Source organism: Rhizophagus irregularis, chromosome 1, assembly GCF_026210795.1.
Source record: "Rhizophagus irregularis chromosome 1, complete sequence".
NCBI lineage: Eukaryota > Fungi > Glomeromycota > Glomeromycetes > Glomerales > Glomeraceae > Rhizophagus > Rhizophagus irregularis.
The window spans coordinates 7,783,522-7,809,662 of NC_089429.1; the positions used below are offsets into that span (position 1 = coordinate 7,783,522).

A 26,141-nucleotide genomic window follows, 5' to 3' on the forward strand; every position below is an offset into this window, starting at 1 on the left:
CTGAAACAATATGAAACAAGATCTGAAACATAACAATATAAGCAAAAAAGGATAAAATAAGGGAAAAGAGAGGAAAATAAGAGAGAATCAGAGAGGGTGTTTCGATGTTTCAGATGTTTCGGCAATTTTGGTAAAAGTCAGGCGAGGACAACCCTCCCAGAAAAAGTTTTGATTTTACCCCCCAGATCTGAAACTTCTGAAACATCTGAAACTGATTCAGGATTCCGTTCGTTTTCTTATTGGAGGCAGTGAGATAGCAAATCGAGTAAACAGATAGGTTAATAACCCCTAGAAGGACTGTAGAACCACAGGAGGGTAACCGGGTAGGAGCACGGATCCTTGGAAAAAATATATTCGGCAATTGAAGATTAGGTAACTATAAATTAGTACTCGATTTGATAGAACAAAAAATGACCACTCAAGCTCAAGTTATCCCCAAGTTCGGTGAACAAACGAAAGCCTTCAGTATCGATGAGCTTAAACGGTTTATTGTCGCTGCAAAGAGTATGAATGATCTCGATCAAGCCAAGAGGTATCTTTGCAGTTATTTCATTCTCTGTGCAGATCCTCATGGGGTTTTCTGGTGGGACCCGGATAGTAAAAGTTTGAAACACGTTATTGACAAAAATATTGGTAAACTTATCCGTCCAATCACGAAGACATTCTACACACAACCTGAACAAGGACCCTCTCAAAAGACCGAGTTCAACATCTACAAGTGGTTTATGGTCGAGAATACCGATGTATGTAATGCAACCTGTGATCCCCATAAACAGCGAATCTTCAGATCCTTAACCGGCCAACTCTATCTAAATATCTTCCCGGGATTCCTCCACGTCTTACGTCCGATATCTACCTTTGAGTCTACAATTCACCTCGCGGTTAAATTTATCTTCTCTCGCATTCAGGATATCTGGTGTTCGGGTGATTGGAATCTCACTGAGTATATCATCAAGTGGTTAGCCGGTGTATCTGCTGGAAGGAAGATGTACTCGATCCTTTACCTGAAATCTGGACAGGGTTGGGGCAAAGGTATTATAACAGATTTCATTCAGCGCAGCGTCCTAGGCACTCAACTCGTTTATAAGACCAGCGATCCTCAAACGATTCTTGGAAGTTTCAATGGGCAATTACAGGGTAAGGTTCTTCTTCTCCTCGAGGAAATGCCCACGGAAAAAAGCCAGTGGAATAATCTGTATCGCTCTTTAAAGGATAAGGTAACGAGTGACATAATAGAAATCCATGAAAAATACAAGACGCCAACACATTACAAAAACTTTATGTCAACTATCGTCCTAACCAACGAAAATGCTCTCAGAGTGGAGAACGATGATAGGCGCACAGTGTTCTTGGATGTGTCACCATCCCGTAAGGGAGACCTCAACTACTTCAAAAAACTCGGTGACGCTATGAAATACCCAGGCGCCAGTGAGGCGTTCTATGCTTATTTGAGACCCATCGGGCGTGATGCTTACCCGGACTTCAATGGAAATCCGCCACCTATGACAACATCCAAACAGGAACATATCATCTCGACTCTTCCACCGCTATTCCAATTTATAAAGGACACTTACCTCGTAGTGAAAAATTATATGACCGACCTACCTGTTCAAGAATTTTATAGGGTATATACTTCATATTGCGAAACTCATTGCATTTCACCCCTATCAAAGATAAACGCTTCTAGAATTCTATCAAATGAGTTGGGTATAAATAGCAAAGTAGTACGCAAGGGTGGAAAAACACCACGGGTTTACAGCATATCCAGGGAGGACCTCTACAAGAAGTTCTTCGGCAAAAACTGGATCCACGAAACAGAAGAGATAGACATAGAAGGAATCGATATAGAGACTTCTAAAAAACCTGCATCAGACCCCAAAGCCTTGGAGAAGTTCTTGGCAAATATATATAATCCAGCCAACAATCCACAAGACGTACAAGAGAAACCCGCTGAGGAAAAACCTGCTGAGAAAAAACCCGAACCCGCTGAGGAAAAACCCGCTGAGGAAAAACCCGCACCTGTAATTCGCAAGACTCCTCCACCGCTTCCACCCAAGCCTGACCACTTAAAAGAACGTCCACAAGAGTTAAGGGAAGAACAACCGGATCCCGATGAAGATACTAGTGAGTCAAACACCGATGAACCTATAGATAACTTCTCAGACTGTTATCTATCTGACGAGGAATCTGCTGAGGTTCTAGTTCCTGAAAAACCGTCTACCCCCGAGCCAGATAACTATGACATCTTAGACGACTTATTATCAGACTCGGATTCTACAACCATGGACCCAACTCCTGAACAACAATCCGAGTCTCCCGCAGAATCTTCTGCATCTGTCACTAAGCCTGACCCAGAACCGGCTCCTGAAGAGCAATTTATCCCAGAACCCGACACAGAACCAGAAGTTGACCGGGATCCTGAACCAAAGGAAGGCACTCGAGCGCATTGGGCTTGGCATGAAAGACACCGATGGGATCGCAAACCGTGGGTTAAAAATTCAAAAGACCAGGCCTTCGATGATCTCTACAATACAAGTAAGGAATTATGGGCCAAGTACCAAGACGCGTCAGACGAATATGACTGGGAAATACTCGCGTTTAAAATAGAGGAATGTCCCACAATGCGTATTGAGGACGAGTACCAGTACTACCTTATGGAGGTAGTAGACCGCTTCAAGGACTGGATCGAATATAATGGATACTTACCTAAAATACCTAGCCGTAAAGAACTCGCAGATTTAATAAGAATATACAAGGATAATCGTGATGCTGAGATTATTCCCACCCCCTCTGGTTATGAAACTATGAGGGCAGATAAGGGTAAAGCGCGAGAGATCCCCGAGGAACGTCCAAAAACTGATATGGAACGTGAATGGGAAGCCGCCAATGGACTCATCGATGACTGGGATGAAGAGGGTCTTGATCGTGTATGCAGCAAGATTGACTCCTTTTAATAAGATAAGCACTTCTTAGTTATCTTATATTTTTTGTATAAAAAACCTATATTACAACTGAACACAATTCATAAATACATCAAATGGTTTATTCAGAGATTGTCCGTGCTTTACCTACAAGACCGGATATCAAAGAATTACAGTATTCAGGCGCAAGATTTTCCAGAGGAGCAATAGCAAAACTTGGACAGCGACTCCAATCCCGGTATCCAACACATAAGTTCCAGATCCTACTTCCCTATGAAAACTGGAAACCCGGTGGATGGACATCAGGAAACTAACCAGCCAGCCTCTTTTCACTATTAGACCACTACGACGAAGCACAACTACCGGATGACGCAGACCCTGATTATTTTGAACGATTCATAATTTATGTGAGAGATGCCCCACCGGTTGCAGGGGGTTGCAACGGGGAGCTAAATGATTGCCTGTATGAATGCCTGAAATATATCTACGGCACATTCTCTAAAATGCCAAAGTCAATCGAAAAGCCCGAGTATATCAAAAAGGCATTAGGTCTCAATCGTGATGCTTCCATCCCAGTTTCATGCATGGACAAGGTTGAACAACTCGCAGGAAGTCTCGCAATTAATATTGTGGGGGACATTACCCGAATCTCTAAGAGTAAGTCCGATAGACGTGCGACTCTCATCCTGTCAGAAGGCCATTACTCCCTCGCGTTAAATCCCGGAAGACTCCACTCCAGTAAATTAGATAAAAAGCGTAATTTACCCATTGTATACCATGAAGATGGGACCAATAATGTAGTCACAATATACAACGGCAAAACGGTTAAGTCTTGCACAATTGCGCAGTTTCAAAAAACTAAGAATTCCAAAAGTTCTTTCATCCCCGTCGAGAAAAACCGTAAGACTGGAGTATATGAAACTCTTGAAGAAGCATATCAGAGAATCCACGAGGAGCGGAATTCCTTTCTACAGGAGACAAAGAAGTTCGGTTTAGGAATCGACTTATCATACCATAACTGGTCTTACAAAAGAACGGCTCTCTGGTTATTCGAACGATTAAGTGTAGGGATTCCAGCCAATGATCCTCTTGACCCGATAGAAGCAGAGTGGTTAAGTGATGCAATGATGGGAGGATTAATCTGGGCAGATAACGAGTGGAAGGGCTATGGAAGACAGTACGATGCAACAAGTTTATACCCGAGTATTCAACAATCGAATGCAAACTTTCCAATCAGACGGGGTAAATTCCAGACACTTAATAACTTTGTTGACCACAGGGGTTATACCTTGTATGGATTATTCCGTGCCAAGGTAAGTGGGAATAATATTCTCTTCCGACAGAATAAAAGGGGAATCTATACATTCATCGACTTACAACGAGCAAAAAAACTTGGTCTCAATATACAGTTAATACAGGATGGGAAGCCAAATGCATTGATATATGATAGAGAAGCGAGAATCCCTGGAACTGTAATATTCGGTGAGTATGTACACTTCCTCTTCAAAATTAAAAACCAGGGTGGCGTAGCTGGCCGCATGGCAAAGCGAGTCCTCAACACATTATGGGGAGCATTATGCCAGAGGAAGCGTAATTACAAGACACTCACCGCAGATCAAACAGACCCGTTTACATTTCCAGAGGGCCATACACTCGACTCTATCATACCAGTAGGATCTGACCAGTGGCGATTCCAGTTCACAAACCCGGGTAATCCCTTCAAAGGTGAGTATCCCAGGATCGCCCCATTCTTATTAGCACGTGGTCGCAAAATCACATCTGAGGCAATTCAACCATACAAGAATAAAGTACGACGTATCCATACGGATGGATTTATTTTAGAAGAGCAGCCAGATAGCCCCGCGCTTTTCACTTGTTCAGAGAATGCAGATACGACTCTAAAGACTTTCAAGTTTGAAACCGCGGGATACTGCCATGTGAAAAATGCGAACAAGGTTATCTGGACATGATTGCTAAGAACTGGTAGGTTTATTTTTTACTGACATATCGTGATGGCATAATTGAATAAACCTATGGGATATGTAATCTTACGAGATACCCAAATGCAAAACACCGACGGATTAGGTAGACAAGACGACGAAAGTTTCCACGCGTGGGCTAAGCGCATTCAGAATGCTGTGCAATATTATGAGACTTGTAGTAGAATAGGTTTTCATAGGCGGCTACCTTATCCAAGGTCTCGTCAAGCTGTATATGCTTATATTGTGCACATTAGGAGAATAGTATCACGACTACCAAATAGGTGGTACTGTACCTACTGTAAATCTTTTATTGATCGCGGATGGGGAGCCGATGCTTCCATGGATCAAGCGGTACGACTACATTTATATAGTTGCCCAAAGCATTTTAATTTCGACTATTATACTCATCATGCTGAAATGATCCAGAAAGCCTTTAGGAGATATATAGAAAGAAGGAACAATAAAGCGGCTAGGATTATCCAGAAAGTCGCTATCCCCTGGTTATATAGACCAGGCTCTCCATTGATACAAAAGGCCGAGTGACACTTCTACTGCCTCGCAGTATCCCAAGTGTAAACCCCGAGGTTTATATTTATTTTTTCTCATTCGAATGAACAGGTAACTGAAGATTTATATTTTTTACAAAGTACAAAGAATCATGTCAACATATACCGAATTCACAAGCATTGTTAACAGCACTGACAGCACTAATGAGGAGGTTATTTACGAGGCATCGCGCATACAGCCTAGTGTTATCTCTGACGAAACTGTCCCCAAGATTATCCGCGCATTAAAAGATACTATAGTAGTCGCATTAGTATCTGGGTTTAGCAAAACCAGTTACCTCGTCCAGGACCACGTGAAGTATATCAAGCGAATCCAAATGGCAAATTCTCCTGTATCATATGTGAAGTTCGTGGCCAGAAAACTCTTCCCAGATAATGCGGCATATACTGCTAAAATAGCAAAAATCCGCGAATCATACAAGAATAAACAAGCTCTCCTAGATAAGCTTCGGAGGCCCTCTTCGAATTGTATTATAATGCGACTAAGGACTCATCAACCGGTCCTCCAAAGCGAGCTATTACTAAAAACGAGGCTGAGAAAACCTTAACAGAACTTCTTGCATAAGCGGCTCCTGTGGTCCTACGATTCTGTACGAATTTAGTCTATATTTTTTATCCATGTGTAATAGGCATACAGTAATTGAAGATAGCTATAGTATAAGTAACATAACATCATGTTGGACCGATTACCAGTAGAAATAGTCGAACGCATTGTCGCAAAGATCCCGGATACTGACCTTATTGCAGCGAGTAAGGTAGATAGAGTGTGGTGGCAGGAAGTTCGTCGAGAGGCATATAAGAGGTGGAAAAATTATGCCACTTACGATCGGGGATGTGTACTGTGAAATCCGAGCTCTCGGAAAGCATTATATAAAGAGGGAAATTGACTGGATAACGTTTGAAGATGTAAACGACCTCTATAAAAGATGGATAAACCGCCTCACCGAGGATCAGCTTTATATTATGGAGAAAATGCTTAGGAATGGGATGGTCGTGGACCCCCAAGAGAGGGAAACCATAGAGCATGCATTAAGTGAACAAAGATGGGGAGGCGATCCTTGGAGACTGGGAGTGGTATGAATGGACTCAACAGGAGTAAGCATTTTGTACTTGACTTTCGTAGGAATTACCCTGCAGAGTCATATTTTTTAGATCCGGCCGGCATTACCGCGTAATCCCGAATTACCGAAAAAGGAAATTTATGTTACACAAGATTCCAAACGCATTTTTACCAAAATCGATTTTTTGTGGAACGGGTATCGCCCAAAAAGGAAATGATCTACGTACCACATGAAGTCACGTGACACTCTACACATTTGTTCAGGGTATCACGTGACATGAACTCCGTTCACATTTTCTGTAATATAATCCATAGTTTTTCCATGAATGCTTTTTAGGCCAATAATCCAATAACTTATTCATCAGGTATCCTCGTGTTTTGCGACAAGGACTGATGACCATGTAACCTCATCATCAGGCATCCTCGCATTTTTTGACAAGGACTGATAACGTACTTGGTCCACTCATTTCATTAGACTTCAAAAGATTCTTCATCTTTATAAGATGATTATTCCTTCTCCCCCTATTTTACCTACTTCTTTATCCTCATGTAGGCAAGACGATTTTAAACTTTTATTGGCATCTTTAAAGACTATTTCTGATGCCCTCCATGGTTTCCTTCTTCTCAAAGAAAAAGATTTTCAAGATTCTTCCATTCGTGCCAAATTGGAAGATAGGGACAATAATTTTGAAACCGATATTTCCTCCTTTATTAATTCTGCTCTTTCAAGGACTCGACGCCGCATCACCTTGGATCGTGTCTTTATCGACCATCCTACACAACCAAAACTTTTGACGGACCCGCATGATATTGATGACGCTGTTATCGACCATTTCCAGAATTCCGTGCCTATAAAGTCATCTCCCCCTGACAATATTTCCGCTCTTCCAGATAGATGGTCTTCTGCTTATTGCCCTATGGACGATGTGGATTCTTCCATTTACAACTCTTTGTTGGATCCTCCTACCCTTGATGAATGGCTGTCTACGGTCTCTTTGATGCCGAATGACAAAGCTTCTGGCCCTTCTATGCTTAGCCTATGAGATGCTTAAGCATCTGGGTTCCAACACTTCAGCTTTGGTTCTAATCCTGGTACAATCATGCTTTCGTACTGCTGATATTCCTGATTTATGGCGTCAAGCTATGGTTTTCCCTATCCCTAAACCTCACGAATGGAAATGTCAACTCAAGAATACGAGACCTATTACTTTACTTGAAGTAATTAGGAAATCTTTGGTTAAACTCTTTTATAATCGTCTCGCTTCCATTTTGGCTTCAAATGAAGTTCTCAAAGGAGGTAACTTCGCCAGTCTCCCAGGTGGTTCTTGTCGCGACCCTATTGTCGTTCTTGAATCTATTATCCATGATGCTCATGTCAACAAATCACCGCTTTGGATCCTTTCGCAAGATATTTCAAAGGCTTTCGACTCAGTTGATCTCAAGATGTTGCGTTTCGCTCTAGAACGCATTAAACTTCCTGCTTTTGCTATCAAGTTTATTTTATCCCTCTTCATGAAACGCTCTAATCGCGTTTTTACTGCTCATGGAACTACTCCTTCTTACCGTGTTCGCATTGGTATAGATCAAGGCGAAGTTATCTCTCCTTTACTCTGGGTCATATATATAGACCCTTTATTGATTGTTCTCAAAAATGAAATGATGGATCCATATACGCTTCATGCTCCCTCTTTAATTAATCCTTTGGCTCAGGCTAATCCAGGTGGATTACGAATCAACAATTTGGTCTTCATGGATGACTCTACTTTAATTTCGTCATCCAAATCTGGAATGGAATCAATGCTCTCTATTACGGAAGAATTTTATCAAATCAACAATACTTCCGCTAATCATAACAAATATGTTTTAATTACTAATTCGTTGCCTTCCACTTCAGTTTTATCACCTTCTCCAGTCGTGTTTGACTTGCAATTATCCGGATTGAACATAGTTCCTTCCATTTCTATTGTGCCTATCTCCATGAATAGCTCTTTCCGCTTCCTGGGCGTGTGGTTCAATGTCGCTGGTTCTCGTGATTTTGTCAAGAAGCAAGTTGCTAGAGAATGTAACTCCTTCGCCGCTACCGTACGCCCTGCCAAATTATCTGCTAAACAAATAGTTTATTTACACAACACCGTCCTTATCCCAAAATTGGAATATCGCATGCAAGTCACTCACCTCTCCGAATCTGAATGTGCCTCGGCAACCAGCAGTATCCGTTCCTTGGTTAAACACAAGGCCAATTTTTCACGAGTACTCCCTGATTCTATTTTGTTTTTGTCTCAAGGCTTGGGATTGATTAATTTATTTTTTCATCAATCACAAACACATTTAACTAATTTATTTTTGTTAGCTAATTCTTCTTCTTTTTTTATGAAAAATTTATTTTTATATAGATTACGTTTAATTCAATTTTCTTTTTTAATTCCTATTTCCCCATTGTTAGTTAAAGATTGGACTATATGGTCTAAACTTTTTGCTTTTAAACAGGATTATATCGCTTGCACTATTGCTCTCCTGACCACCACTCCCTTCATGTTGTTGCGTTCACAACTTTCAACTTTGCCTGACCTCACTATGTCTAATGGTCATACACCTTTATATGATGTTATGACTCCAAAAATTTTTATTTCTTACTTCCGACGTCTTAGAAGTTTGCAACTATATTACCTATCACAATTTATTACGCCTCAAGGAACCCATATGATTACTTGGAACGTCTATCTATCCAATTTATCGAGCAGGAAAGGTCATCGTGTCCTCCCACACAAATGGTTCAATGACATTCACCAATGCGTCACTGTTCCAGGTTCCAACTCTCTCCTTTTGGATCGGTTCTCTTCTGATGCTATTCCTTCCAATATCGACTTGGTTCCCGCCTTTGGTTCCTCTCGAAAATCCATGAAATGGATCGTAACTTTGGATGATGATGGCTCTCCTCTTTTTGGAAAACAGCTCAGTAAACAGCAATATTCCTGCAAGATTGTCCATTGGACTTCTGATTGTGTGACTCGACCTAATGATGTTATCACGCTCACTCCTTGTCCTGGTTGTTCTAAACATGTACCAGTTACCCATACTAAAAGCAATCCAACAGATGTTACTCCTTTATGTATCATCCCAAAACTCTCTCCTCTTCGATCTTTTCTTCTCCCAACAACGCAGGAGCGTATTAGACATGACACCACCACTATCGCTTCCCCTTTTACTTGGGCGGACCTTGACGAGACTGTAAGATCCTATTATGGTCGTTTGGACATTCAACCTAATTTTTCACAAGAAGATGTGGTTACTCTCCCCTCTCCTTCTCCTCTTCCCTCTTTGGGTTCGGCTGCCCCTCTTGCTTTTGCTGCCTCACCGTTAGCGACTCCTCCTGATAACCATCATTGTTTTTATACCGATGGTTCTTTAATTAACCTTGGCACTCCTGATGTTTCTATGGGTTGGTCTTGGGTTCAAGTTCTCGATGGCGCTGGTTTTTTCCAATCTATCGCTGCTCACGCTCATGGAATTATTCACAATTGGCCTTCTTCTACAAGAGCTGAAATTGCCGCTATACATGCTGCTCTTACAGTCACTCCCCCCTTTTCAACGGTCACTATTCATACTGACTCTCAATCTGCCATAGAGGGTCTTCGTCTATGTGCTACCTTTTCTTATTCCAACAGTAGGCTTTATTACAAGACCACTAATTTTGAACTCTGGGCTATTATTGAACGTCTCATTTCATCAAAATTTTTGTCCGTCACGGCTGTCAAAGTGAAAGGTCACTCTGGTAATTTCTACAACGACTACGCGGACTCTTTGGCCAACTCTGCGCATACCTCTTCTTCAGCAATTCTTCTTTCTGATCTGGATCAAGTATCTCCTCACGATTTCTTATTAAAATATGATGATATTTTATGCGAATCTAACCCACGACGCCTATTTAAGCAATATTCGCAAATGCTGTGGATGCATAGATTAACGCGTTTATCGCGGTTTAACTTTACCATTGCTTTATCTTCTACCTCAGATTTCGTGATTGATTGGGATCTTACCTGGTTCTCTTTAAACTCTGAACCTCAGCATGACGCTTCTTTTACTCGTGCTCATGCTTCCTCTCATCGCACCTTCAAATTCAAACTCTTTTTGGAAGATTTACCTACTTTGGAACATCTTAAAAGAATTCGCCCGGACTTATATATCGACATCTTATTGTGTCGTTCATGTCTCGACTCCAAGGAAGATTTCATGCACTTGTTTATGTGCAAATGTAGACGAATCGCTATGGAACAGATTCTCCTTTTCTACCAACATCATTTTATCATCAAACTTCAAGAAGCTGGTGATCTCGTTAAGAAAGATCCCTCTTTAATTATTAACAAATTTAAATCTCTTCCTTGTTGGTCCTTCTCTTCTTCGAATTGGACTTCATATAGTCTCGTCCGTGGCTGCCTTCCGTTATCCTTTGTCGAATTTTTTGAAGAACTTTCTATTCCACGTAACTCTGCGATGAAGGTTATCTCTGCTATCCACAATCACTTTATCCAAAAGATCAGAAAACGAATTTGGCTACCGCGCTCCTATGATAAATCTAAATGGGAAGACGTGATGAATATTACTCATAAACTCAAACTTTCTCGGCCTTCAAATTTGCCAAAGTCCACGTACTTACCTTTCTCAACTTTACCTCCTCCGACCCTTTCCGACGCCGCACGTGACTCCGACGTTGATTATTTAAAAAACTCGATGAAATATGGTTTGCCTTGGTTTAATCACTATTCGGGTTTTATGGGTCGTCTAACGGTGCAACTTACTAACAGCTTTAGCAGGGTGGTGTGTCGATTTTAACAATGGGCGCATTGTTCGTTGGTTTGTTTGCATAGTTGCTTCTTCTTAGGTTGGAATATATCTAGGCGGGGGATCAGAATAGTTTTAGTGTTATGCGATTTTTTCCTTTTCGAATTAATTTTATAGCTTTATTACTGTTTTGGAGACTATATAGTTTTGTTTTTAGTTAATTTTATTTTTCCTTTTTTGTACTTTGAAAATTTTATTTTATTTTTGTAAGTTCGTTAAATAAATTTAATAAAGATAAAGGCTACTATGCCATATTTGCCTTGACAAGGACTGATGACGATGTCACTTGGTTATTGTAAATTGAAGATAACAATTAGGTATGTAGACACGTACAGAAAAAAGACATGTCATACCCTTATATAACTAATCCTATAACTGGACGTCCAATCCGTGTTGGTGGAGATACCTTTAATCGAATAGTTATGGAATCCCATGATTATATCGATGGAAGGCTTGTCCGTAGACAAACCGTACCGCCTCCACCCCAGGAACAACCTGTATATTTAAATACAGATACAGGACGCTATATTCAACACGGTACTAGAACGTATCATAGACTGGTTGAGAGTGACTACGAGGTAGTTGAGGACTACTACCTTGTTCATTCTGAAGAGGAGGAGCTTATAGAGGAAATCATCAATGAAACGCGCTATAATGAGGAAAATCTTGATGGCCAGCGGTTAACTTTTAATGATATACAACAAATCAGAGCCGCTATTCAGGCTGACCAAGATGAATATGATGATTTTATCTTACAGCAAGATACGACTAACGGGACACCTTCCTCCGGTCCTTCCGGTCGTCCACGAACTTTGGAGGACCATGCCCCGAGACTTGCAGAGCTTAATATTGAGTTGTGTAGGGAATGTCTCATGCCTGTGAGCCCAAGTGACTTAACGGACAAGTTGTGCAAGGACTGCGCTTCCTAATGGTCAGTCCTCCGGTCCTCTGGTCTTCCGGTCTTTCCAACGGTTGATCCCTTAATGCCAGTTATTTTTTTTTATACAAATGACAGGTATTTAAAGATAACAATATATAAAAAAGATTGTGAAGGATACTAAGTGAGCGAATAATCAAAGAAAGATAGCCATGTCAACATCAATCGTAATAAACCAGTGTCAGAACTGTGGAGTATTCTCTGCAAAAGCGGCATATAGAGGATTATCCAGCGTGTTGTATAGACAGATTATAAAGAAGATTGGTGACGAGAGTGAACCTTTACAAGCCTTGGGATTTGCCAGGGATAAGTTGGTCCAGATTATCCGTCGGGCAAGTAATGCGGATTTTACGCAATTATTCACACAAAGACTAGATATGAAAATTATGGACGGAGATTCATACGAGGATACTAGGAAGTGGCTTCTTGAACAGCTTATAGCCATTGGATGTGACAGTGGGGAAATTGCCTTATATCAGTTCTTACGGAATATATACCCGGATGGTATTGACGAACCCTTTACTACATTCTATGAGAACTATGTAAATCATGTAAGAAATCTGATGACTAAGAACTTTGCTTCTCGAGCCTTAGGAGCTATTGGATTAAAAGCTAGGATGCTACGGATTGACTTCGAAGGACGTAAAAAAAGCGCCATGATTCTTAGGGCTTCTGCGAAGTTAACGTGAGATGGGTTGCTAAAGCAACCAGATTCTTACAAAATACTATTGATCCCTACTCGTAATGCTCGACGGTCCATATGACCCTTAGAAAAGATCTGTAAAAGGACCCCGATGCCTTCTATTATTTTTTTATTATCCAAAGGGTGACTAGACTTTAGGACTTCATATCGGAAGAATAACTCCTTTACGGTCTCAGATTTTGGAATTTCAGTCTTCGCGGTCCTATCCCGTACTTTTGCTAAGAATTTTTGGAAGTCTGATCCCAGGGTTTTACCAGATAGTCCGTAGGCTTCCCGAAAGACGTACTTAATCCAGGTATCTGCGTTCTTAGCTATAATACCAGATACGAGGAGGTGTTTTCTCTCTTTAGGTGATGGATATTCCCGAGCAAACTCAATTAGCTGGGAGGACTTTTTTGCTTCAGCTACAGCTTTCTGGCCATAAGGACTAAACTTTGATCGAACTGGGTTCAAACTCGGATCGAACGGGGATTGAACTGAGTTCGAACTAGGATTGAACTGAGATTGATCAGTGATCGAACTGAGACTAGTATCCCATCTAACCCGAATAGATAACGGATCGCTCTTGGATCTTCTAAGATCAAATACTATAAATTCGCGTTGTAGAGTAAGGTCATCGATTACTGGAGCTAGTGACTCCGATTCTTCTGTATACTGGCGGATGATCCTCTTAGTATCGGTCAAACTTCCGTGACCTCCATGTAGGGAAATATAATTCACATTTTCACGAATAGCCTTGGGAATGGTAAAGAATCTTTGGGCCACATAGATACACGAGATATTTTTGTGACGCCCGTGTGTAAAAAATCCAGTGATGAGATCCTGGGTTTTTTTAGGCGCATCCATCAAATCCTCGAAGATTACCACAGTAGCCTGGGTGGAGTTGAAGTCCTTAACATTTGGAATCTCACTATGGGATACTGCGGTAAACGGAATTTCTTCTTCTTTGAAAAAATCACGTACGACTGCCCACTTCGGTTCATCGAGGTATCTGCTAACTAGAATTACCGCATCACATAATATGTACCTTTCGCCATCCTCCTTTGCCTTCTTGTCTCCCATTAACAAATTAATAATCATAGTTGTCTTACCCGAGTCAGAACTTCCTGCTACGGCAAGACGGAAAGGCCATGATGGGGCAAACTCATTACCCTGTCTCGAGTCGGTCGTGTACTCGTCCAAATTGTATACATAAAGATCCATTTGAATTTTATTCTATCTTAGTTTAAATACGATGTCGACACCAATTGCAATTTATACTCCTTCAGAGCCTACTGGACCGCCTCCCTAGGGATTTGCGTGATATGAATAATATACCATTAGTTGCGGTAATTAAGGATCTAACAGATTTTTTAACTGTCAGTGATCGCATGGTTGTTAATCGAGATGTACAAAATGCAAACCATCGTCTTAAACATGCTCTTAATTTATTAATTCATCGCTGTAGAGAAACATATGAAGAACGCGATATATTAAAAGCAGAACGTGATCGATCTCGAAAAGAACGTGATGAATTACAAGATGAACTCGAGGTTCAAACGGGTTTGTTAGGTCTTACACAAGATGAGCTAAATAACGTACAAGATACTATTACTAGTTTAGAAGCTAATTTGGCTGAATTGGAACATGAGTTTGGTGGTATGCGGACGACTAATCGTCGTCTTCAGCAGCAATATAATCTTATGAGAGGAGAACATAATAGAGCTATAGGTGAACGTAATAGAGCTATAGGCGAGCGTGATGTGGCACGAAATCGGCTTGTATATGCCAATAATCGGGTTCTTTTTGGAATTCGGACATTGGGACGTCTTAGGAATCGACTTTTCCAACAAATAGCCGCTCTGCGTATCCAAGTACAATGGTTTCGGATTAGACAATTGAACCCTCCTCCACCTCCTCTCAACCATCCACAAAATACGATATGGCTGCCGTTGGTATAGCTGCCCCCATATTTCATGGTCGGGAAGATGAAGATCTTAATCTTTTTATTGATAACTTTTTAGGGTATATTAATACCGTTGGTATTGATCCATTAGACGATGCCGGTGCGCCTCCGGGTCGGGTGCGAGCGATGGGGGTTCTTCGTAGCTGTATGAGAGATGAAGCGGCGAGGTGGTTTGATGCAGAACTTACTGGAAAAAATTGGGAACTCTCGAATATTCGGTTAGTGGCTACTGCAAATGGTGGAGCCGGTACTACTCGCCGAGCGTTCAGAGCTTTAGCTGTTCCTGAGGTTGCTAATGGATTACATGTTGGTACTTACTTACCCGGGTCTGATGCTGATGTATATTCAAGGGTTGCAGGTAATGCGGCGGTAACCGTTGGAGATGCATTTTTCCCATCACGCGCTGATATCGTTAGAACGAATTTTAAAGTTGAAGAGCAGTAGAGGCGTGCGGGCGGACGTCCTACTCATCAACCCGTTAATGGGTTGGGAAATCATGGAGGTCCATTTAATGCTGCTGCCCAGAATCAACCAATAGTCTTACAGGGGATTCTCCTGGATCAAGCATTTATGCATATGCGTACAAATTTTCCAACCGTCGTGGAAGAAAGACTTCAGATACGATTTAGTAATCTTTACCAGGAACAAGGTGAACCTGTTCGATCTTACTATAAGCGAGTTGAGAGGGCTGGGGATATTGTAGGATATAATCGAATTATGGTTACTGACCAGTTCTATAGAGGACTTTTGCCGGAAAACGTTATTGAAGCTTCCAGAATCGGGGCGGCACCTCTTAATACATTAATCGATAGATTAAGTGATCTTGAGCGACGAAAGGGCGAAATGTTCTATGGATTACAAAGGCGTCAGGGTATTGAAAAGGCTAAAAAAGAGGAATTGGCTGGCTATACTCATCCCGCGACTCCACACGAAGGTGCTGTAATACAAAGGTCGACAGACGTTATTACTCAAGAACGATTACAAGAATTGCTCAAGGCACAAGCCGAGGAACTTACCAAGAATTTCCAGGCACAATTTAAACAATTACAAGCATCTAAGCCAGTTCGTAAACCACCGGTCTATAGACAACAGATTAAACCTGTTCGGCCAAAGCCACGGCCACGCGTTGTTCAGGATCATCAGGATCCTGATTGGGATGATGGTTATGTAGATCATAATTTTGGTGATGACCCTGGTGACCCTGATGCTCCTGAGTGGACTAGTGAGGATGATCAACATGTTATTGATCTTATTATGGGATATGAGACGTCTAAAAGATTTCCAAAGAGACTTCAGAAGGCTAAAGATAGACGCGATGATCTGGAATTAGCCCGAGCAATGAGAAACCTCGATCTTAATGATGATGCTATGGATATTGATACTAATACCGCGAGTTTTGATGACTTGAAAATTGTTCCCGATGAGGAAGGTGGTTTTCGGATTTGTGCGGTTCGAAGTACAAAAAAAAAGTAAACTCAGATAAGGGTGTAAGTATCTCGAAACTTCTTAAATCTGTTCCAAAAAAATCAGTTAAAATGACTCCTATTAAGATTCCTGTGAAGGTTACTAGTAGTAAGCCCACACTTATAAAAGCCGTCACCAAAAATGATTCATTAAGTTTATTAAGGTCTGCAGATTTTAGAAAATTACTCCGCGAGATTCTTCGGGAAGAATTAAAGTCTGCTCGTAAAAGTACGGAGATTCCGGAAGACCTAGTTGAGGAAAAACAAGAAGAGGATATCAGGGAAGATGACCCGATGGATATTGACGTAGCTCGTTTGGAGAATACTAAAGATCTTTTAGCGCTGGATGGGAAGGTCAATGGGATAGCAATTCAGTGTTTAGCAGACACTTGTGCTAACGCGTCTTTTATTCAGAGGGAAGCCGCTGAAGAATTAGGGTTGGATATCGACAAGAGTATTACACATAACATATCCGGCGCTCCGGGTTCTGGTAGGACATTCGGCATGGTAAAAGGTGTGTCAATCAAACTAACCCCTGATTGTGTAATCACTGAGAATCTCGCGGTTTTAAGCGATTACAAGCATAGGGAGATTGGATTGAGCCGGACGTGTCTGAAACGTTACAATTATGATGTCCATGAATCACGCGAACATATCGCCCTTACTTGTAATGAGAAGAATGTTTTTATCCCGATAGTTTCTGATGTGAATCGAGGAGACAAAAAATAGGGAATATTTATTTTTTATTCCCAAAATTTGCGAATTAAATCGGGAACATCCTCCTCCAACCGGTCAGCGGGTTCCCAAGTGGCTTCGGTATCTGGGTATCGTTCCCACTTGATTAGATACTGGTCTTGACCCTTCCTGATGCGATGCCGGAGTATCCGCTCAGGTACAAATCTTTCAGGTTGCCCTCTTATCACGGAATCAGGTGGGGGATATTCATTTTCTGGAACAATCTGCAACTCTTTTTGGGTGTACGCACATCTGGATACACCTAGTCGCCCGTGTGGTCCATCAAGAAGATATGTAGGAGGTTGTTCGGGTGAGAGTATCATTTTTTTGATGACACGGATATTGGGATTCCATCTTATGTCTCCTGTACGAAATTTTCCATGAAGTTTATTACCGAGTACTGAGATAGGTTCATCTAACTTTACTCGGACTCGCATTCCTTCAGAGAGAAGTTCCGTCTTTTTTGACACCTTGGGTGACCCAGTCGGAATGTCTGGAGGATTTCTTTGCCAGATTTCATCTATTTTACTAACCACATCATGGAAATCTTCTGACCATTCCACGGATGTCACCCCAGTCTTCAACTCCTGTGCCACCATTCGTTTTAGGAGAGGTTCCTGGATTGCTTGGATGGCTCGTTCAGCATATGATTGCTGTTTGTGTCTTCCTGGTTCGCCGAACCTCATCATCACCCCTAGGCTGTTCAGGAAAAAATCACGTACCTGATCATTGGTGAATTCTGATCCGGAGTCTGTCTCTATTCGATGTGTTGGTGGCTTAATGCGATTTCTTCTGTAGATTTTAACAAATCCATTGAGAACCTTATTTGCGGTTTTATCCTTTAGGGGCTCTGCATCGACTCGTTTACCCGCGACTTCTACCACTACGAGGAAATAGTGGAATTTTTTGGGGTCGACTGGCATCTCTGCGAGATCTGCCTGATGCGTCGCATTTGGTTTCCATACAACTACTCGTGGACGCTCTGATGACTTCTCCTTTAGGGGCTTTTTGTATAGGTTGTAGTGCTCCTCACCTTTTAGAATTCGTGCTGGTACTCCGGAGAAATTGTAGTATTTGTAATAATTCTCTAAATGCGACATATTACGACAAATTAAAGGAAAGATTTTGGACTTCAAATCTTAAGATGACACGATTTTACTGCCTAAAGTGTAAAAAGGAAACCGAAACTGCTAGTGAAATACAAGATATGACCACAAATGGGCGTTACCGGCTGCATGGTGATTGCACAGTTTGTGGTATGCATAAGAATACTTTTACTGGGATAGACTGGGTTATCAAAAAGAAAACCAAGGAGAAGAAAAAAGAAACTGCGGCTAAAAGACATCAGACGGCGTACAATCGGCAATGCAAAAAACTCGGGCAGAAAATCTTAGATTCTGATGACACGTGTAAGCAGTGTATTGATAAATGCCTTAAGGAGGCAAAAAAGAGGAAGACGGATTAGTACCGCCTTCTAAAAGTATTCCTCATCATCTGAGTCATCGAGAGATACCTCTCCATCATCTGATTCATCATCCGAGTCGTCAGGAGTGTGACCTTCCTTAAGCAATTGGATGTTGTACGTTATTTGAGTCCATTTCTCCCAGTCGGACCCTTGCGTTATAAAGCCGCATCTGAGGAGTGCTCTTTCTATTACTACCATCCCTGCAAACCTGGTGTATTTTTTCTGATCGGCTTCATTGAAATTGTCAATGGCTTCCTTGTAGTAGTCTACTGCCTGTTTGTATACCTCTTCGGCTTCTTTATGCCGCTTCCACAACTCAGCTTTACAACAGTTATACCAGAGTCTGTTAATCTTGAGATGTTTTCCGAATTCTTTAACCGGAAGGTTTCTGACCATCTCTGCTACTATATCCGGGTCATTGAGGGGTGATGCCCGAATTTGGATCCATTTACGGATTCCATAGATGTCTACAAGATCAAGCCCGAGGTCTTCGGCAAGAGAAGTGGCGGCGTGTAAGTTTATCATTGTATGTTACTTATAGTTACCTAATCTTCAATTGCCGAATATATTTTTTCCAAGGATCCGTGCTCCTACCCGGTTACTCTCCTGTGGTTCTACAGTCCTTCTAGGGGTTATTAACCTATCTGTTTACTCGATTTGCTATCTCACTGCCTCCAATAAGAAAACGAACGGAATCCTGAATCAGTTTCAGATGTTTCAGAAGTTTCAGATCTGGGGGGGTAAAATCAAAACTTTTTCTGGGAGGGTTGTCCTCGCCTGACTTTTACCAAAATTGCCGAAACATCTGAAACATCGAAACACCCTCTCTGATTCTCTCTTATTTTCCTCTCTTTTCCCTTATTTTATCCTTTTTTGCTTATATTGTTATGTTTCAGATCTTGTTTCATATTGTTTCAGATATATAGGGATTCCCCGCCCCACGGAGGGGGGATGTAGGTACTGCGAGGCCCTGGCCGAGGTGGAGGAACGTAGTGACTACACTACCAGCCCGACGACATAAAATAGTATATTAAAAATAACATATTAAAAAGATAGCATATTAAAAATAGTATATTAAAAAGATAGCATATTAAAAAAGTATATTAGAAAGATAGCATATAAAAGATAGTACATAAAAGATAGTACATAAAAGATAACACATAACATAAAATATTAGATAAGAAGTAAGAAAAAGAAAGAATAAGAAAGTTTGTTTAAATAGGAGTGGAATGGGAAGTGAGTTCGACAGTCGTCAGTTAGGATTTTGAATTTTAAGTAATTAGATTAGTTGTGAATTTTATGAAGATTAAAATATAAATAAAATACTTTTTACACATTAATTAATTATTTTCAACTCTTTTATACTGTTTTCTTATGATGAAAAAGTACGTTAAATAATGAATTCCTTTACCATTTGATATATGAGAAACGCACGAACTTAATAGTTCGGTTAGTCAGAATATACACAATTATATGGATGAAGGGTTCATAAATGTTTGTAAAAATGTTAATTATTAAAAGTTATTTCAAATATACTTATGATTCGCCTAAGTTTTAATTAATGTTAAATAAGTATTAAAATGATGAAATGAATATGAATATAAAGAATTAAGGAGTCCCAAATATGACTCGTATTATTTTGAGAAACCTGAGTGTGGTTTATTGGGAAGCCCAAGTATGGCTTGTATATTAAGAAAGTCCGAGACCAGTGACTTTAAAGCCCAAATGTGGCTAATGTATATTGAGAAGTCCGTGTGTGACTTAGAAAATGATGAAAATTAAGTTAAAGATTTAAAACTAAACCAAGCAAGAATATGAATATTTCGCTGAGAGTACATATAACAGAAGCAGGGAACTTTATTTACCGCCGGGTGGCAGACGGGGTGACAACGTTCAATTTCTGCATCTGATGGATTTTTGTTAGTTTGGAATAACTTATGACATGCTTCTGTCATTAGAGCCTATAAAATAAAGAAATAAATATAATCTCAACTGATAAATATAATAAATTAATACAATAAATTAAAATACTTACGTCCCACACTCCCACCAAATGTGTTTCATGTCTTTTCTTTTCAATTGTTGCTTTACCTTTCCCTCTTGTTGTGTTTGCTCAGTATTTAATGGTCCTACTGTAAAATTTGTAAATATCTCTTGAATAAGTTTACGATTTTCAAAAATTTCACATTTCAATTTCGTGTTACTCTTTTCTATTACTTCGATTGTGGTACGTTGTCTCAACTGTTCTTCAAGTATTTTTTCGAGAATAGATTGAGTATTTGCATTGGATTTAATATCTAAATCAAAGAAAATTGGTTAGATTTTTTGGCGGCCCTTAGAAACTTTCCTGAAAAATAGTATTCCAATATCTTATAATTAGAAATTAAAGATTTCATAATGTAACATGATCGTTACTTACATTTAGTTAGTAAATCATTAAATTCATCAAATTTCTTCTGTTTAATACTAGATTCAATAGCTTCAGTTACAGAAAAAGATTTATTAGATAAATAATTATAAATATTATAAAGAATCATAAATGATTAAATTCGCTCACTTGTCTTTTCAGTATATTGAGATGATATTGCTTTTGTACTTGATCCAGATGTTGATGGCATTGAGTCATTTTGAATTGGTACATTTAGTGAAGTTGGTAACTGTTTCAAATTTATTACAGATCTCTGTTGACGCCTATAAGATAATATTTGATATGGAATATCTTGTTAATCTTCACATTGAATTAAATCAATACAATCAACTTTATTCAGATATTCATCATCATCTTGGTATTATTTCTATCAACAATATTAATTTAACGTAATGTAAAAATTATTCAAAGAATATATACCTTTTTTCATTATTTGCAATTAAAGGTAAAGTTTCATTGACCACTAAATTATCAATCTCGTTATATATTTGAATATTAGGAATTGGCAAATTTTGAGGAATATCACATTTATCAACGTTTATATATTCAATTTTTTCAGTTAATGTAGATTTTTCTCATGATGTAGTTTGCTTTTTGGTTTTAGATAAAGGTTGTTTTTCGCTTCTTTCTCTTGATCCAACCTATAAATTTAACATATAAATAAATCTATATACATATCTAATATCAACAGTATAAAATAATTGAAATATTACATCTTTTTCAAGCATTTCTCGAAGAGATATAACAGATTTATTATTTGCATTGGTAATATTTTTCTTCCTTCCGCGCTTTGAAGTCATTATTCGTTATAACTAAAAAAAATTAAAAAAAAGAGGAAAAGTAATGGAATCGTTGTAAATAAAAAATAAATGATAATTATAACTACAAAATTAAGAGAAGTAAAAAGTAATTGATAACAATGATTTGATTTACTTTAAATAAAAAAAAATTGATAACAATGATACGTGCATCAGAATATAAATTTATACATTAATAAGAGGATCCCAGAAAATACTTATATATGTAAGGTACCAAGGTGCTTAGTTAACATAGAAAAATTTTATGATGTAAGAATTTTATAATGCTTAATTTTGAGAAAATTTTATACTATGTAAGATAATTAAATTGCATATTTTTGGTATTATTTTAAAATACTAAGAGTTTTTAGTTGCTTATTTTTCATATTTATAGAACTTTTTAAAATATTATCCCTTAAACTGTAAGCAATTGCGGGCAAATTTGCCTGCAATTTTACCAAATTTCAGCTCTCATCTAATTTTATGAAAAATAAAGCAATTTTAATAAAATTTTTTTCCAAGATAGTTTAAATTATATATTGTGCAGCAATTATTATCATTTATTAATTATATATTAGAAAATCGAAAATTACCCATTGGTCAAAAGTTGTATTTTAAGATAATCACAAAATTTTAAAAAACTTTGCATTTAACTTCGACGATTTCATTGATAATTAATTGTAGCTATATAAAAGCTTAATAGAATATGTAGAATTTGGTATGAGAAACGACTTTTGTTAATATGATTTTTGATATTTAAAAGTAGGATTTTGACTTTATATAGAATCTTAATGAAAATTTTATTATGCATTTTAATTATATATTCATAACAATTGATTTTTTTTATCTCTATTTTGTTTATTATAATGCAAAATTTTTATAATAAAAATAAAAAGTTATAATAAATATTCAAATAGAGAAAAAATATGGTAAGAAAAGTTTAAATTTTATTATATAAAAATTCTGATACTATTTTTGCGGGTTAATTTCTAATCCAATTTTAATGATCAACTGTATATCTAACTCATACAATTTATGGCCAGAATGTAGATCAATTTGGTGCAAAATTATGTGACGATCTGGCCAAAATTAAAGAATTTTTTATAGCGTCATTTATTCTAATTTAGAAATTGCAGGCAAATTTGCCCGCAAAATAGTTTAAGGGATATATTGAATTTATAATTAATTTTTATTTTATTTTCACTAACGGTAAGTGTTAATTTTGTACTATTTCACAATTTTATATAAATACATAAACAAAAATTTTTTTTTGATGAAATTTCAGTTTTTTTTTCAATATTTTATTAATTATCTTTCAACATGTATAATATAGTAATTTTATATTAAAAATAATACACTGAGTTTAATAAAAATTAAAAAAATACTATTTATTTTGTTAAATAAAATTACTGTAAATATATTTTACTTTAAAATATAATTTCACTACTCACCACTTTGGTTATATCAAATTATCTTTTATACTTAAATTGTATTTTAATTCTCATAAGACTAAGTATGATATTTATATAGAAAAGCATATTTTTATAATGGTAATAACTTTTAAATTTTTTACTTTTTTGTCTACAACTTCAGAGCGTAATTACACCACTTCGGTCAAATGAAATCGACTTTCTAAATTAATTGAAAGTTGTTCAGCAAGGTCGAAACTACTTATATATTAATTTTCATGAGTGTGGGTATAATACTTATGGAGAAAAGTGCATTTTTCATAATGGTACTAACTTCTGAATTTTTCATTTCTCTATTTACAACTTCAGAGCGTAATTACACCACTTTGGCCAAATGAAATCGACTTTCTAAATTAATTGAAAATTGTTCAGCAAGGTCAAAACTACTTACATATTAATTTTTATGGGTGTAAGTATAATACTTATAGAGAAATTTACATTTTTTGTAATAGTATTAATTTCGAATTTTTCTTTTACTGTTTAAATTGAATATTGTTAATCTACTTGTATATTATGCTTAGTTTAGCTTCACAATGTATTGATCATATTTAAAATTGGATTTAATAAAAGAATGTAACAGCCTGTTACATATCTTATTTGTAACAACCTTTTTTTATTTTTTTTTTAATAATAAATTTAGTATATGTTTTACAAATAAAATTTTTATATGCAAAATTTAATTTGGAAAACTTTTACTTAATGTACTTAAGACAGTTTCATAGACAAAATTTTAAGTTATAAGCAGTTTCTTGAAATTTTTTAAAAAATTCTTTTGTCTTAGTTACACGACTGATCTTTTGTTTTTGTTTACATTACGCCTGATTTTAAATTTTAATTGGATAAAATTGGGGGTTGTTACAAATAAGACGCGTAACAGGCTGTTACAATTAGATTTATCCTTAATAAAATATATTAAATTAATAAATATATTTTATAATTATATGTGTTATAATAAAAATTTAATTAGGTTAGAAGATTGATTTGCTTATTTTTATATAATTTTTAAGGTTAAATATCAACAATGCTTAGCGATCATAGTAAAAACCTATGCTTAGAGCTACTAATAAAAAATATTTTTGGGACCTTACCTATATAAGTATTTTTCGGGGTTCTGATATATTATATAGGGGAATACAGCATGAATACTGTACATAATAAGATATAAGATTTATAAAGTATCTAGGATACCTGCCATATATAATATCCGGATATATTTAATAAATTTAAAAAGTAAGAAAAATTACTTTTTCAGAAAAAAAGATTCATATAAATCACATTTATCTATTCCCCCTATTTTTATGTAATACATAAATTCTTTAAAATAATAAACACATATTTTTTTCTGTCTTTTATTTGTGATGTAAATTTATTTTAAAGTAAAAATAGTTGTTATTAGAAACAGAAAAAATTCAAAAACACGTAATCGCTTACCATAAAAGAAAAGAAGTTTAATAAGCATATCAATATTCAGGAGAATATAACTTATAAGACTTATAAGGATATTATTAACAATAGTAGTATTAATAATACTATATATATTGTACATAATATTTTTTTTTATACTTCTCTTAAAATAAATATGAACATAAAATGCTTTCTTGTCCATATGAACATTGTGAGAAAACTTTTTCAAAACGTGCTGCTCTTCATGAACATACAAAATCACATAAAGGCCAAGCATACTGGAAAATATTAAATAATATTTCAGACATTTCTAATTCTACTCATGTTAAAAATGTAGAAACTGTAAGTTTCTTACTATTCCTTTTTTATATATCATATGTATTGTACGACCAATTAATGTAATTTTTTTAAAAAAGAAAATTAATATCGAAGATGATGATACCGTAATAAACATAAATGAATGTGATCGTGAAGATGATGGAAGTGAAACAGCGATGAAAATAAGGAAAGTAATAATTTAGAAGAAAGTGATAAAGAAAGTGATAATTGTGATATAGAAAGTGAAGAAAATAATGAAAACAATTTTGAAGAAAGCAATGGACGTGAAAGTGACATAAATGAAACTATCGAGGCTGAAGAAGAAAATATTGAGAATATTCCTAATTTTATTTTATATAATCCTGAATCAAATCAAACAACAGTAATTGATATAAGACCTGTTAGTGTAAATTGTAATACATTGCAGTTCCCTGATACAGCTTATGCTGAATTTATGGAACTTGTATCAACACATCATTTATCTAATTCAGCTGGGAATTCTGTATTGAAATGGTTTTGCAAACATTATCTTCAAAATAATGAATTTAGAGCTCCAAACAGATCAGCCAAATTCAGGTAACCTGACCTGACCTGACCTGAAATTCAGGTCAGGTATGAGATTTTTAAAAAAAATTCAGGTCAGGTATGAAGATTGACCTGACCTGATTGACCTGTTGACCTGAAACTATTGATTCTACTATATAATAAAAGTGAGTTGCAGTATTGCGATTCACTTTTTTATATAGATTCTATATAAAAATGTTGAATTGCAATATTTTAAGAAAAAACGTTGTGAAAACGTTTTTTTATAATATTATATTAAAAAAATGTTTCGTAACATTTTTTTTTTTGATATTTCAATAATAACGTTGCGAAAATATTTTTTTCATAATGTTATATTAAAAAAAACGTTTTGCAATATTTTTTTTCAATATTTTAATAAAAAACGTTGTGAAAACGTTTTTTTTCATAATATTATATTAAAAAAAAAAAGTTTTGTACCGTTTTTTTTCAATACTTTAATAAAAATAGTCCTGAAATTTTTCAGATTTCAGGTCAGGTCAGGTCAAACAGACAACCTGATATAACCTGATTTGACCTGACCTGAA

The 26,141-nt window shown here is 37.1% G+C and overlaps 7 protein-coding genes across 7 annotated transcripts; 5 read left to right on the plus strand and 2 right to left on the minus strand.

Annotated features, from left to right (window-relative positions):
• Positions 1 to 3,424: 3,424 nt before the first annotated feature.
• On the plus strand, positions 3,425 to 4,891 carry OCT59_001545 (uncharacterized protein; the record flags this gene model as incomplete). Its single annotated transcript, XM_066139655.1, has 1 exon — positions 3,425 to 4,891. One exon carries the CDS (start codon positions 3,425 to 3,427, stop codon positions 4,889 to 4,891), a length of 1,467 nt encoding a protein of 488 aa, XP_065989045.1.
• A 93-nt stretch (positions 4,892 to 4,984) lies between these two features.
• On the plus strand, positions 4,985 to 5,446 carry OCT59_001546 (uncharacterized protein; the record flags this gene model as incomplete). The annotated part of the gene is made up of 1 exon (XM_066139656.1): positions 4,985 to 5,446. The coding sequence occupies one exon, from the start codon at positions 4,985 to 4,987 to the stop codon at positions 5,444 to 5,446; it is 462 nt and encodes a 153-aa protein (XP_065989046.1).
• A 115-nt stretch (positions 5,447 to 5,561) lies between these two features.
• Positions 5,562 to 6,017, plus strand: OCT59_001547 (uncharacterized protein; the record flags this gene model as incomplete). The annotated part of the gene is made up of 1 exon (XM_066139657.1): positions 5,562 to 6,017. One exon carries the CDS (start codon positions 5,562 to 5,564, stop codon positions 6,015 to 6,017), a length of 456 nt encoding a protein of 151 aa, XP_065989047.1.
• Positions 6,018 to 6,143: 126 nt separating this feature from the next.
• On the plus strand, positions 6,144 to 6,549 carry OCT59_001548 (uncharacterized protein; the record flags this gene model as incomplete). Its single annotated transcript, XM_066139658.1, has 2 exons — positions 6,144 to 6,271; positions 6,396 to 6,549. 2 exons carry the CDS (start codon positions 6,144 to 6,146, stop codon positions 6,547 to 6,549), a joined length of 282 nt encoding a protein of 93 aa, XP_065989048.1.
• Positions 6,550 to 14,378: 7,829 nt separating this feature from the next.
• OCT59_001549 (uncharacterized protein) lies at positions 14,379 to 15,044 on the plus strand (the record flags this gene model as incomplete). Its single annotated transcript, XM_066139659.1, has 2 exons — positions 14,379 to 14,768; positions 15,012 to 15,044. The coding sequence occupies 2 exons, from the start codon at positions 14,379 to 14,381 to the stop codon at positions 15,042 to 15,044; spliced, it is 423 nt and encodes a 140-aa protein (XP_065989049.1).
• Positions 15,045 to 18,625: 3,581 nt separating this feature from the next.
• Positions 18,626 to 19,141, minus strand: OCT59_001550 (uncharacterized protein; the record flags this gene model as incomplete). The annotated part of the gene is made up of 1 exon (XM_066139660.1): positions 18,626 to 19,141. The coding sequence occupies one exon, from the start codon at positions 19,139 to 19,141 to the stop codon at positions 18,626 to 18,628; it is 516 nt and encodes a 171-aa protein (XP_065989050.1).
• Positions 19,142 to 20,152: 1,011 nt separating this feature from the next.
• On the minus strand, positions 20,153 to 21,234 carry OCT59_001551 (uncharacterized protein; the record flags this gene model as incomplete). Its single annotated transcript, XM_025326221.2, has 6 exons — positions 20,153 to 20,163; positions 20,265 to 20,376; positions 20,482 to 20,577; positions 20,708 to 20,913; positions 21,036 to 21,095; positions 21,174 to 21,234. The coding sequence occupies 6 exons, from the start codon at positions 21,232 to 21,234 to the stop codon at positions 20,153 to 20,155; spliced, it is 546 nt and encodes a 181-aa protein (XP_025177242.2).
• Positions 21,235 to 26,141: the final 4,907 nt, after the last annotated feature.